Here is a 14,830-nt window from a genome sequence, read left to right as displayed (position 1 = left end):
CAATGCAGCAACAAAAAATGAATAGCCTGCTTATTTTTTCATGTGTCCAGATGCAGCAAATTAACGCACTAAAAAATTAGTAAAACTAATTTTACTCCAGGATACTAGAGTTCAAAAAAAGATCATTTTTTTTTCCTAGGCCAGAAATATAAGTGAATTTTGTGGTAGGTCCCACAGCTTTCAGTGGATCAACTAAAGTGATTATCTAAATTACCCTTCACAGAGCTGGCGTATATGGATGCCTGCACGTTCAGCTGCAAAAGGACTTCCAACAGCTCCCAGGTTGTGCATCTATTTGAAGAACCACAAAACTTTTAAATTTAAACTTACTTATTTCGTTACTTGCCTGACATTCCAAAATCCACTCCTAGAGGAAAACTAACACAGGGGAATAAAGAGAGGCTGCTGGATACGGAGCCCAGAGGTTTTAGCCGGCAGTTACCTTTGTCGCAGTTGATGCCGTAGAACCCCGGGGGGCAGATGCAGAGGCCGGGTGTAATGCAGAGCCCACCATTCATGCAGCGAGGAGCACATAGTGCTGAGGAGCAGCAAGAACAGAAAAAACATCGCTGGTGTGATAGCAGCTGTCTATTTGAATATACAGCACATTTTCTCCTTAAGCTACTTTTCCTTCTGCTGAATAGAGCAAGTCATCTTTGTAAAGCATCTTTGTAAGTGGGTTAAATCAATTACATCTCTGATTTGTACCTGGCAATTTGTATAGAGCATTACTAAAAGAGTGAAGAATAAATTATGTTCAAATCTGTTTCCATATGTGAGCAGAAATTGCCTCTTGTACAGTTTAATTCCAAACTGGGGAGAGCAAAGTGCCCACCTACCCCCTCTGGATATTTGAAGTCGACCCCCCTCTCTGTAACTGGACGCTGGTGCTGCAGCTGGTGCCTCAGCTCTGCAGACAGGACTGTCTCTTTAGGGGCTGTGCTCAGAGGTGTCAGCAATTCAGTGGGGTTCCCAGGCAGGCTTTACAACGAACCCTCCCTTCGCCCCCTGCATACCTGAGCATAAGCATGGATACCTAATTTAGGCTAGGGGAGCCTGTCGTGTGGCCTGGTTTGGTGGCTGAACTGTCCTGCATGCTCCCTGTGAACCTTCTCCAGAGCCCCTGTGCTCTCCCAAGCCTTCTCTGCAGTTGTGGCCACCCCACCAAGGCTCTTCCAGGGAGGCACATCAGGTGGCTTCATTTTGTGGTTGCCCAAAACTGGTACATGAGTGAGGCTGGGTCCATACTAGTGAGTTAAACAGCACTCACGCAAGGGGCCAAGTGGGGACACAGGATCATCTTGTGAAATTGTTGGTGCCATTCCTGGCACAGCTTTGTCCCTGGCCAACCAGCAAACCCTTGCAGGCATGGCCCCGGGGTGAGCAGCGGCCACGGGCTCCTCCCAGAAGGGAGTTTGGAGGGTGATTTTTTGGAGGTCAGGAGAGTGTATTAAACATATGAATGCAAACTGCACCGTCCCAGTTGGCCCCCAGGCCAGAGAACTCATCCTTTGTACTTAATATTTTGGATGTAGCCAGAGCACCTGGGAGCTCAGTGAAGGATGCCATTGGAATAGGATGCCCACAGGGATGGTCTGCTCCATCTCAAGTCACCCCAGGGAGGGTCTGCCACTGGGGGAGGTGAAGGAAGAGATAGGAAGAAGAGCTAGTTTTCTTGCCAAGTCACTCAACTTCTTGGTCCCCCACACCTGGAAATGTCGTCTGGGGCTATTAGTCACTAATGGAAAGGAAAAGGAGACTCTTTCTTTCATCTTCCCATCTTCCTTGTCAACCTGCCTCCAAATTAGACCTTGTCTCCAAATTAGATCTTATCTCCAAATAAACAGATGGTGAACAACAAAAGTCCTGTGCTTTGTTTCACAGCTAGTCCTCATTAGCAGAATTTTATTTAATCTTTTTACCAGATGGATTCCCTGTAATTAAGGATCACTTAACTATTGTGTCAGTTTTTGTTAAAAGCAATCTCTTAGAGAGAAAACATCTTTCTTGTAAGCAATTCATGTTTCCATCAGACCATGGATGATGATAGTAATTCGTTTACATGTATGGACTCAAAATATATGAAATCTTCAGAACAGGCCATTCTTTTAGGAGAGGCTACAGTGCATTAGCTACAGTTTTGCTGAGATTATAGTAAAGACAGTTGACAAGATTTTTTTTTAAAATTACCTTTCTCACAGTGAGGCCCGTAAAATCCATCTGGACATTCACAGACATGTCTTTCGTTGCAAAACCCTCCGTTTCTGCATCCTCCTGGACATTCCGCTTCAGAAAATATAATGACAGTCTTAATTGGATATTACATACTTCAGCTGTCAGCCAGCTTTCGGTAGGATCAATATATTCCTTTGACACATGTAAAAATGTTTTCTGACAGACAGGCAAATGCTGGCAGAAATGGAAGTTCAGCTAAGACCTCCTCAAGAGAAATTAGTTTCTTTTTTGTTAGTCTACGTATAGAGGTTTCATCATGTGTTCAGACAAACGCACTATGTGCTTGTTGACAGACTGTGCATTTCCATTGCTCTTCTGTTCTGTAAGTGCGAGAGTAATGTGGATGCTCTGCTCAAGCCAGCACTTTCTCCTCCACGCAGAACCGAGCAGGCAGTGCAGGACTTGCATCACTGGTTAGACCTGCTCTCAGTATGCAGGACCAGTTTCCATTTCTGCAGGCTTAAGTAGACTGCACTGCAACTTGCATTGCATTAATTACTACATCTGTTACTACTGAGGTGACAAAGTGATGAAATCTGTATTCAAATGAAAGAGTCAGCTTCAAGGCTAGAGGAAAGAAGGCCAGAAAGGAAGATGAAAGCATTCCTGCACAGCGGTCCTATATCCTCATCCAACTCAATCACATCTCAGCTCTCAATCAAACACTGGTTAAAGCGTTTGGCAACACTGGCTGCATTATGCAAGGACAAGAAATACCTCTGGGTACCATCGCCATCCTCAAAACACCAGAGTCCATCAAACAAGAGGCAAAACAAATTGAACACTATGGAACCCCATGAAAACATGACTGCTAGGTAGAAAAACAATTGCTCAAAAATACCTTCCTAGATCTCTCATAGAGAAGAAGGCAGGCAGGAGAGGCTGCCTACTCCCATTAGAAAAAGTGAATATCACTTGTGATCAGTGGTACCAGGGCCACAAGGCAGCTTTAGCAGAGTAGGAATGACCTGCTCATCTTGATGCTCTGCTGCGTGACACTCTGAGTGAGAAGATTCAAAAAAACTCTGAGACAGACCGAAACTCAGAGAGCAATCTTATTGCAACCATCTCAACCCAGACTTGAAGGTCATCTATTAGACAGCAATTGGCTGTTGGCATCATGTCTTTTTTTTTTTTTTTTTAGTGTAACAGTGCTGTAAACATTGTGATTGACAACACCTGCCAACAGCATCCTTACTTCTTCTCCACTGCCTTGTCACCTGATTTCATCAGGAAGTGCTGGCACCTACCATCCATAGGCTGTAAAGATGTACCATTGATTCACACTGATTCCCAACTGAATAATACCCGAGTTCAAATTCAGTTATAGCCTTTAAAGTGCACTTGTTTAAAGTGGTAAGGAGTAGCAGGATGTCTATAAATTCAAGAGGGTCAGGTTGCCTGAGACATTTTTGCAGCCCACAGAGATTCTTTAAACTGTAACTCCTCTTAATACAGAGGAAAACATTACCCTGGACTTAAACAAATTTGAATGATTCTCCCTTCTTCTAATATTTGAGTCAGGTGACATATCTGTTAGTTAGATTCATACACAAATAAACTTTTGTTTTTGAAAATTTATCTAATAGCTGATTAGAGCCACAGGAAAGGATGGCTACTATAAATACAAGCAGCATTCTGCTGCACTGATGTTATAGCTTTCTGTTTAGTGGGATGCGAAGGGTAACTCTTGAGACTAAGCAAAAGGAAAGAAAATCTGAGGTACCAGTCAGGTAGCTGGATGCTGTGCACAACTGCCAAACAAACAGGAAAGAGAGAGGAGGAAAGGTGTAATTTTAAAATGCTCTTCCATTCAAGGCCATAGATACATGAAGCAAAAAGTGTTGCTGTAAAAGTAAAGCTGTTTACAGCAGTAGTAATAGTGGTAAAGGCTTTTTTTTCTGTCTTACTGTGTTCCAACACTGTACTCTAGGACTCTTTCTGGAAATGCTTCTCTCTCTGTACCCAAATGCAGAGCTGCTATTCATTACAGAAAATGCATGCTTAAATACATACCATTTCAAACAGAAAAATAGGAAAACATAATTTTTTGTGTGGCCGTCTCTTAGCCACAACAAAGTCTCTCCTCTCCCCAAAATTGCTGCCTTGCTCCCCTCACTTCCTCTGGCGGGGCCCCTTCTGGATGGCCAAGAATGACTGGAAACAGTGACCAGGGCCCCGGCAGGAGGAACTGCAGCTCCTCACCACGAATGACGTCTTTCAGAGGAAGGAAACTCACCCCTACTCTAACACCAACCAGCAAGGACATTCTCATCCTTCTCAGCATCTCTTCCAAAACCACTGCCGTGTCCACCTCACAGGACAGAGGGCAGGAGTGGGGGGTACCCCAGTACACACTGGAAGAGACAAGGTGAGAAAACTCCTCCTCTGCCCACCCCTAGAGTTTGGGAAATCGTCCTTGCATCTCTCAGCTGGCTCTGGGAACAAAGGACTGGGACAACAATCACTCCCAGCTTTTCTGAGAGGCCATATGATGCAGTACTGCTAAATTGTTAAATATTACATCTCATATCAAAATAGTAACAATGACAACAACTAATAGCACAGAAACAATAACTTGGATGAATGCTATTACTAAACTGAGTTTGGAGCCCTCTCTGTTTAAGCCACATTTTTCCACAATACAGACCTGTAACTCTGCTTTCCCTATTAGATTACCCCAACACTATTTCCAAAGTTTATTAAGTTCAGTGCCTTTGAACTGAACTGAAAATAAAAAGATAGCCAATGTTTTGTGTTGTACATCAGACACCCAACTTCCTACACGAGATCTGATTGATTTTACTTCCATTAAAATGCCCCCATTTTCCTTCCTGTTTCTCTGCCCACTTCTTCTCCCCCTCCTCCACTTTCCCTGGGGTAATCGGCAGCAGCAAGGCTTCAAAGGAGACAAGCAGCTTTGCTATTTAGGTGTAGTGAGGTTTCAAAGAATAAACAGCTCCTGCTCCTGCTGCTCGCTCTTTGAAGCCACACTACAGCCAATTAGCTCAGAGAAAAGAGGGCAGAGAAGAAAGTGTGGGACTGGGAACGAAGGTTTAATAGGAGAAGAATAAAAATCTCACTCTTTGTACATCAGCCCTGTCACGGGTTAATTTGATACAATTGCACAGGACATGGGATAACTGCCTTATCTTAGATACTGCTTTTTCAATTTCAACAGCATCAGTTTAAAGTGATAATTATAGTTGTTTGTAGTGTATCAAATTAATCCAGAAAGTCTTATTATGTAGTGTTTACAGTTCATAGACTGGTTGATTAAACAGGTTGATTAAGCACTGCAATAACTTCATGGTGCCCTTCCTCTACCGGTGCATCCTGTGTGTGTTTACTGCTTGACTGCAAGTATTGAGGACCAGCTTCCACCACCTTACCTGTATCCAAAACCAAGAGGTTGCCATCTGAGATCCAGAGAAGCTAAAGCCAAATTTCGCAAAAACATTCTGATTTAGGATTTTTGCATTCGGTTTGTATGTCCAAGTTGAGATTTAAGGAACTGTTGAACTAAGGCACTGAACAGTATTTATTGAAGTCGGTGTCCCCACTACAGATCCCAGAAGATCAGTTCTGCAAATTATGTACCACTTCTGGAAATGTTAGCCTCAGCTTGTTTTGACAGGACTAGCTCTTCTCCAAGCACCTCAAATCATTTGCTAACAGCTGCTTCTTGCATGATACATTTCTATCAGTGGCCTTGACGTGATGAGCTGTGAACGGGAGGAGAAATGCCTCCAACCCTGTCTGCTAAGGGAGACATAGTTGACAGTAAGAAAAGGGTTAGTAAACATGTAGTAAATGAACAGCGAATCCACAGACAGAGCCAGAACAGCCTGGCATTCACCACCATTGCTACACATTGTGTGAGCACTTTATTTCCATCTTCTCTAGTCATTCTCCTGAACGAAACATAAGAAAGTTAGGTGACCAGGTCTAACGGTATTTTGCCATGTCCTCTTTAGTGTTACCTTGCTGACAGGTTTTAAAGAAGATGGCGTTCTGAGGGGTCTGGAGAATAATATTGCCTTCTGAATTCATTATGATCACATTCACTTCAAACGCAGCGACCCCATCTTGTTTTCCAAGGCAAGGAAATCCAACCTGAACGACTTAAAGGAGAATAATAACAATAATATTTATATTTACATGCACATATATCTATATACATATAAAAACATACATCAAAATAATAAAAATATAGATAATATGTATATTTAAGCTTCAGAGTAATGCCATTGATGAAAACCTGTAGCACAGAGACACACAGATCACCTTATTCATAGGCGGCTCCAGGACTGCAAGTAGAGCAGCACAGGAGATGAGCCTGGGCTCATTTACTGACATAACCCCAACAGTCTGCAGCACGGACAGCAATCTTAACACAAACATACTTTTGCTTGCAGACAAGGCAATTAATCACGTGGAGGTATCTAAGGACACACCAAAACAAGCTGGGAGGCTATATTTAATGTTCTAAGCTGAGCTGATCACTTCTGAGTCTAAATTTTGCAGGCTCTCTCACACAACTTCTGCAAAAACGCCTTACACATTTTGGAAAAAAAGTTACTTTAGATATGTTTTGCTGTTTTGGATATTGCAATTGATACTTAAATAAAATACTGATTTAATCAAAACTTACTCCATAAAGTGCTAGCACGATGGTACACTTGATAAATAAGATCATGGGTGCAAATATTTAAAAAAAAGACAGAGACACATCACTCTGACAGAACTTGTTAAGTGTAGCAATATTTGAAGATTGCCTTTCCAGGAAAAGTATTCAAATGCTTTTGAACTACAAAGAGTTTAAGTAAATAATTAAGACCAGCAAATCTGGAGTATTTTAATGAGGAAGCGAGCCCGATACGTCAAAGCTATGGAATGCTCCTCTGTGATTGTCACAAGTGATCTTAAATAATCTTCAGATGAAACGATTTTATCTCTTTTCTTCAAAATTGGCTCTTCTTAGCTGCTTTACAAGTTAGATCCAGCTAATAGAAATTGTTTATTCTTTTCTTCTGAAGCTGGCCTGCGATTTCAGAATCAAATATTAAGCTAACAGCCCTACATTTGGTTTGTTTTAAATTGCTTGTTACAAAAAAAAAATTGCAAGTCATAATTGGGCCATTTTTGTTATTTGTTGCCTTGGTGTAACACAGAATAATTTGTTGATGAAACACATTCTGCCTCTGGTAAGTCCTACAGACTCAAAGGTCTGCTGCAGTTTTCATTATAAAGCAATTTCATTGTTGAAGCACTTTTACACCGATCTTTTAAAAGACCGTTACAAAAAGCAAGTAACCAGTGGATTAAATATAGTTTAAGTGCAGTGAACTTCTTAAACTGTAGTAACCTTCTTACAGCGCAAGTGCAGGAAATCAGTGCTTGTATGGGGATATGCATGAGTTAGCTGAGCAAATTGTTACGGGGAGGAAGATATGGCAGAAGTTTAATGATGGCACTATAGTCATATCTAGATTTCATTGAATCAGTAGCAAACCCCTGATCTCCCCTGACATTTGGCTATGAGTTTAAATGCCTAGAGCAAAGACCAGGCATGTATCTCTTAGGGCTAAAGTCTGAGGGGACAGGTCAGAAACCCCTTATTCTGCACTCCCCACCCTGGAAGCATCCATATTTTTGGACTTCCCATATGTCCGAACTCCTAGGCACACAGAAATGCAGTAAAGGACCCCCCTGTGAGCCATAAGCACCTGGATCCTGACTGAGCTCTGTGGTGGTTCAGAAATAAAGTCCCTAAACTCTGCCTGAATCCCTGCCTTTTTATGCTTGTTTGAATAATGCTAAGCACGCAGCAACAGCACTACAGTCAAAACAAAGCACAGAGCAAAAGTCCCTTGCATCCAGAGCCACAGCTGCGAGCTCCCATGGGCTACCGAAGCACTGAGCAGGGCTGTGGCAGGGCAAACCTCAGGTCTGGTCCCTGCTTCTCAAATTCAGGATGCAGTTCACATTTGCCCATCACTGGCTAAAACCAAGGAGAGGGAATCACAGCTCAGGACTTCTCTCTGCCAGCCATCATCCCACCACCAGGCCACAGAATTTCCTCTCCTGAACGTTTATATTTCTGCATCCTCTGGAGCGCTTACACCCAGGGCTGCAGAGCAGATGGCTCTAGCAGGTGTGAGGAAAATTTAACTAATTTGAAAAGGAACCTAAGGAAACCTTGTGATTTATATCTAATTTAATTTTATCTGGTAATTAGAATGCTCTCCTGGGATGTGGAGGATGCAGGTTAAGATTGTAATCTTTCAGGCTAAAATGCTTTTTCAAGAAATATCTTACTACTTTTGATTTGTTATTAAATACAGGCTTGTGACTGAATTTCTTGTGACATGCGTATGTGTAGAAAAATTATTTGCTAACGCAATAGATTCAGCCAAACTACACTACATTTGTCAGAACAGTTTTGTGAAGATATAAATTATATAAATAACTACAAAGTAGCCACCATTCATTATTTTTATAGCATGTATTTATTTAAGGCTACTTAGTTCATTTTGGCCAGCTAGCAGGCAGCGTAAAAAATCACCATCACGCTAGTGGCTCACTGTCAAATAGCGTACATGCCTCAAATACTGTACGTGTACTGACTATTACTGATTATCAATCGCTGTTAAACAGTGGACTCACTATAATGCCAAACAGAACTTAAATAGAGCTTATATATACTAAATGCAGTGGTGCACTGCACATGCTCCATGTAAGGAAACACGATGGACATGCCCATATTAGTCCTGGAACTGAGGTACCAGGGCTGCAAACAGGGTGAGTCCTTTTTGGCTTTAATCAGACCTCCTATCATGATGGTTAACAGACCTTCTGCTGGAACTCTGAGATCTCATCTCCGGCCTCCCTTCACTTGTAGATTATATGTTTTCCTAAACACAATCAGAAGGGGGTCACTTTGGTCTACACTTTCTAGATAGATAGTTAAAAATTAAAGGAGAAAGTAGCTTATATTAGAGGATGCTGAGTGTAGAGCTTCCCACAGATCTCGCCTGCTTTATATGGAGGTGGAAATAATCTAAATGCTTAACAAGAACTTTGCCTTTGTGACATTTTTAGTTACATTTAGAGTAAATGTCTTTACTTGCCAATTTATTGGGCTTGCAATCAATTAAATTGCAGCAATTGTGGTGCAAATATTATACCACTCTTCATCCAAACCCATTTTCAATACCACTCATTCAATCCACAGTGAATGGAGAGACCAATCATTAATGTTAAATTCCAGGTCCCACGGCAAAAAGCTGTGCTGCAACATTACTTCAATGCCATTCTACTACAAGCTCAAAATGGAAGATATCAAACACAAACTTTCAGAATTTATACATTTAAAAAAGAGAAGAAAAAGAAAGACCAAAGATGTAAACCTGTGTATCAGTGCTACACTTGGATCCTTACGCAGCCCCACCCTCTCATTCCTTTTCTCACTTCTTTCCCATTTTTCCCACATGGTCTTAGGTTGGCTAAGGCTGATCATGAAACCATGATCACTAAGACACTACTGTCACCCAGATGTACATTTCTGCCTTTCTGCCAGAGACTACCACATATTAGCCCTGGAACATATCATGTAGACTGTTATTCAATCACTTCAGAGCAAAGTGGATTCGATAACCACTCATGGAAAGCTGTTTTACCCCACCTGAGCTTGGGCTCAGCCTCTGCTGTGGAGCTATAAGCGCCAGTGAAGGACTGAGAATGCACAAGTAAGGGAAAAGTGGTAAATGATAATATCCTAAACCAGAACTTATGTCTTTGAGCTGAATGTCCGGTTACAACACCTGACCCCAACTGAAAGCAAAATGTCCACAAACTGCAACCTCTGAGAAACAGAATAATTTGATAACTATTCCTTCCAGTGATCAAAGATTTCGTTTTCCAAAAGCTGCACAACTTAAGTAGTAATATTCATGCACATGAATTTTATGCAACAATTTTGCACAAGTTTCTGCTGATTTAGCTACACATAAAAGCTTCATGTGACTTGGCTCAGACACAATATGCTGCTGTAGTCAGGCAAGGCACTCACGAACTGTTCAATGTCAAGCACTGTGGCAAGCATTTCTTTAGCAATAAACTTCAGAACTGCAATTCATAATAAGACATTTAGACTTCACTGGCTGCAGTATACTTTTTACAGGGACACAATTTATAGTATCAACAGCACAAACCTGATGCTTTATGAGGAACTGTTCCAAGCAGAGGGATATTTATAGTTGGATCTGCCATTATGCCTTTATCCAAAGAGCGCAAAGACAGGAACTCATAGAAGTACTCAGCCTATGACAAAATAAATAAAAAATCAGTACGTATTATAACTGCATTCATGGTAGCAAACTATTTAGCATATAAACTACAGCAGAAAATACCACACTTTTCATTATGCCATTCACTGGATTTGTTTCTATTATTTCCTTGAGTGCTTCTTTACCTAAGCATAACTTTCAGATAATTTCCTCTTATTTCAGAGATTGCACGTGACCGTACAGTAATCAGGACGCAGCACAACAGCAAGGAAAATGGCATGCATACAGTGAACGAATGTTGTACAGAGAAGACATTTTTTACAACCCGCATCTTTTATCTGGCAGACCACAAAAAATGTATGAACAGTAAGCTAATTCTTAAAGCTGGTTTTTGGGCAGAATCCTCCTAGAAGTGGCTGGTGAACCTGGATGACCTGCCTGCACCACAAGCGCAGCTTAAAGAACATACTCACGTGCATGATGCAACTGCGGCGTGAGAATATCCGAGCTTGCTCTTGGTTGACCTGCATGGCACGGCACATTGCCTTGGGGAAACAGTGCCAGGCAATCAATAGCCACGTTACTGGAGCACCATGCTAGGACACATACCTTGCTTACAGCTCTGATGCTGCCTTGTCCAACCTCTGTTCATTAAATTGTTCCAAGGGTGGAGCTGAGAGCTTTCCTACAGAGTTGGCTTCATGTCACTCATTATTAACTGCAACATAAATGATTTGTTTTGGCAATCCCCAAAAGGTGTTGGCATGATTTAAAAAATACTTTCCACTGCCTTCATCCTGCTCCTCATATGCACCTGCATTGTGGCACAGACTGTAGGCTTTGGTACTTTCTTTCATGGGACCCAGGCCTCTCTGTTGAGTCATCTTTTCAATAGTTCTTCGTATTTGATGCAAAGTGACATCATGCGTCTGCAGCGTAGCTGTACACACCATGTACACCTGAGGTATATGCATCTTAGCAAGTCACTGGAGACTTCCACCACCGTCAATGGCACAGTTGCAGATGTGCAAAGCAACTGGAAATGAACCTTTTCCCTGAAGTCTGGCTCCTCATTTACCCTGAAGCATATGAGGGATCGCAGGTAATTGTACCTGCTGCTCTCAGAAAAGCACTCAAAACCTTAGTGTGGGCACTGGCAAAAATGGGTCTTCATCCAGCAACCCACTGATAGTAGACAGTATTGTTATGTCTGCTTTTTAGCTAAAATAGTGAATTAAAGAAAGATAAAAGCCAAAATTTTATGAGAACTTTGGGCTGATAAATGGTAGTTAATTTATGTGTACAAGATGGCAGTCAATGTCCTTAGCCAGAAGAGCGTCCTTTCTCTCCTGTAATATCCTGGCTCCCTAGTACAAGGAAGACGTGCACTTACTGGAGTGAGACGAGTGAAGAGCCACAAAGATGATCAAGGGACTGGAGCGTCTGACATACAGGGAGAGGCTGAGAGATCTGGGACCATTCAGCCTAGAGGAGGCTGAGGGGGGATCTAATCAATGTGTAGAAATAGCTGACAGGGAGGTGTAAGGAAGATAGAGCCAGGCTCTGCTCAGTGGTGCCCAGTGACAGGGCAGCAGGTAATGGGCACAATACAGAAAACTCCGCCTGAACCTGAGAAAACTATGTAGGTGACTGAGCACTGGCACAGGTTGCCCAAAGAGGTTGTGGAGCCTCCGTCTGCGAAGATATTCAAAACCCAACTCAACACAGTCCGGGGCAAGCAGCTCTAGGTGACCTTGCTTGAGCAGGAGGGTGGACTAGATCATCTGGAGATCAGACTGTCTGGTCTCAGATTGGCCTCAGCCCTTCTGTGATGTTGTGCTCTGCTAACTTGAGCAGAAGCCCCCGGGTATGAGAGACCATCTCCCTTTAGCTCCTGGTGACTCCAGCAAAACACTCGTGAGCTGGGTAGAAAGTTCATTATGAAATTCCTGATTAGCCCTGGCAGCACATCCACTCGCTCTGTGGGGACAGCAAGGAGACCCCAAACAGCATGCAGGGGCTACACTCCGCACAGACAGTCTTCAGAGGGTGTTGTGTAGGCACGGAGATCTTGGAGGAGGACTCGCAAAACAATAGGGAAGGAAGCAATGAACATTTTTAAGGGTGGGTTAAACACATGCAGTATACATGGGAGGGAGAGGGGACATGGAGAGAAGCAGTAAAACAGGAGATGAAAATTGAAGTCTGGGGTAATGTTCAAAAGGCTGCTTTTAATTAAAGACATTTTTTTCCAGTACAATATACCATGCCAAAATATGAAAACAAGCCATAAAGTCAGATTGTGAACATTTTTGTTTTCAAATAAAACTTTGGTTCAGAAAAATAATTATATGTCTCCACACATCTATAGAATAATACAGTGAGTGAGTCAATGCTGTACTGTCTGTTTCTCATTGGTTAGCTTTGATGTTTGGTTATATCTAAACCAGGTCATAATGGGTTGGGATATTAAAACATTATGTTCTTACTATTCTAGTAAACAACAACTGGTAACTAGACCAAATAGCTCCACTCCTGTATTTCCATTCCAGCCACACTGTCGTAGCAGGTCACCTTGTGAGCCAGAGCCCTAATTTGTAGGAAAGGAACTGGTATCCCATTTTCTAGAGTCGAAATGATGCCTAAGGACAAAGACAAAAAGAAAGTTCACTGTGGGAAAGGGGACCGATTGCTGCATGAGCCACAATACTCACCGCCTTTCAAGAAAGGAATTCCTCTAACCAGAGTAGAGGCGTAGCAGTGATTAGTGCCCGAGGAAGAAGTATGTTCTGCCTACACATTAAAAAGATGGGAAGAGACATTGCACAAGCAACAGGCTGCTCAGGAGGAAAGCCACGCATTGCACTGGGGGGAAGCTTCCTGCTCTCACCATTTCTGTACAAAAGTTTGTACGTCTGCTGAGTTAACAAAAACTGAACTACTTATCTAAGGAGATGTGAAACACTTCAGGTAGATCCAGATAGCATGACTTCAAAGTTATGAAGCCATGTGCTGCAGAGTATGTTTGCAAATCACGTGTTCTGGACTGAGTTGATTAAATTTTGATATAAAAATTATATACAAAAATCACAATCTAGAGAGGCTGCCCAGTGGAGCAGAGTAGTTTAACTCCTCAAACCTGTGAATCTGAAACAAGATTTGGCTGCCATAAATCCTATCTATTTGGAAAAAATCTGTCTTGACACAATCCCTACATCCAGTCTCCAGTATTGTCCTGCTGTAATTTGAGTTGATTACCAATTAACTTGCATTAATCATTGTGACTGAAAAGCAAACAACACACTCTCAGCAAATATTTACCATGCTCCAGCCTAGCATGAAATTTAGTCATGATGGTTAATTGAAGAGATAGGTCTGTGCAATTAAAATATTGTCTAGTGACTACCATAATTTGTGCTGTAAGTGCTCGTTGTGAGTGACCTGGTAGCGAGAACAAAATTTCCTTTGAAATTGTTGCGAGATAAAGGGGAAAACCCCATAATCTATAGTTTCTTTCCCATTATAAAAACATTCTCATTACTTTCTTTTTTTTTAAGCCAGCCTATGAACTGTCCAGTATGTGAGGGGCAAAATTTGGTACTGAAGCTAAATTTTAGAGGAACGGTGTTATCAGAGGTGATGGAAGAAACAGAGTTTGAGATAAATTGTTGATCTTTGGCAATTGCACACTCTGCATGCACAGAAGACTTTTTGGTTTTGGCTTGACTTCAGGAGGCACCCAAGGAAGAACATGCTTTACTTTTGTATAAAGACTTTGTTTGAGACCCTCAGAAACTGAGGCAAGGGCCCCTGCAGACCTTGTGCAAACAGTCTGGGGACTCGGTGCCTTCAGGCAGCAGGTAGCCCCGCGCAGCTGCCCTTTAACAGTTCCCCATGTGGCAAAGCCCTCAGCAAAGGGAGGAAATTTCGTTTTAGGCAAATAATTCCATGGTTGGGATTAACTTTTATGGACTTTAAATGGCTGTTTTCTATAAATCAGAGGAATTTAAAAGGTTATAAAAATAACGAAGCCCTCTAACAAGTATTGTAGCAAACATCTGTCGGCAGTTTGGTTTTAAATGATATACACTTAAAATTCCTACAGAACTCCACTCCTCAGTAAAAGATCTACTGCATTAGAGTTTTCTTATCACTCAGATGTCATGTTGTGCCTACCTTATTTTTTTTTCATATTTAATCAAAGCATTCACAGGAATGTGCTTTATGTTTTCTTCATTTTACATGAAAGATGTAGGATTAGAAGTAATGGTAATACCTGAAAGCGAAGAAGAGTAGCTTAAACT

At 41.9% G+C, this 14,830-nt stretch overlaps 1 protein-coding gene across 1 annotated transcript in view; it reads right to left on the bottom strand.

Moving 5' to 3' along the window:
* Positions 1–14,830, bottom strand: part of WIF1 (WNT inhibitory factor 1) — a gene marked incomplete at both ends in the record, with an annotated part of 43,165 nt that overhangs the window by 8,321 nt on the left and 20,014 nt on the right. Inside the window, 4 exons of the mRNA XM_082308107.1 lie at positions 443–538; positions 2,191–2,286; positions 6,219–6,359; positions 10,452–10,560. Coding sequence (XP_082164233.1) covers positions 443–538; positions 2,191–2,286; positions 6,219–6,359; positions 10,452–10,560 — 442 coding nt within the window. The remainder of the gene's footprint in view (positions 1–442; positions 539–2,190; positions 2,287–6,218; positions 6,360–10,451; positions 10,561–14,830) is intronic.

Source organism: Platalea leucorodia, assembly GCF_965183815.1.
Source record: "Platalea leucorodia genome assembly, chromosome: 4".
NCBI lineage: Eukaryota > Metazoa > Chordata > Aves > Pelecaniformes > Threskiornithidae > Platalea > Platalea leucorodia.
Note: the sequence above shows the minus strand (reverse complement) of the source record. Positions and strands in the feature narration are given on the sequence as shown.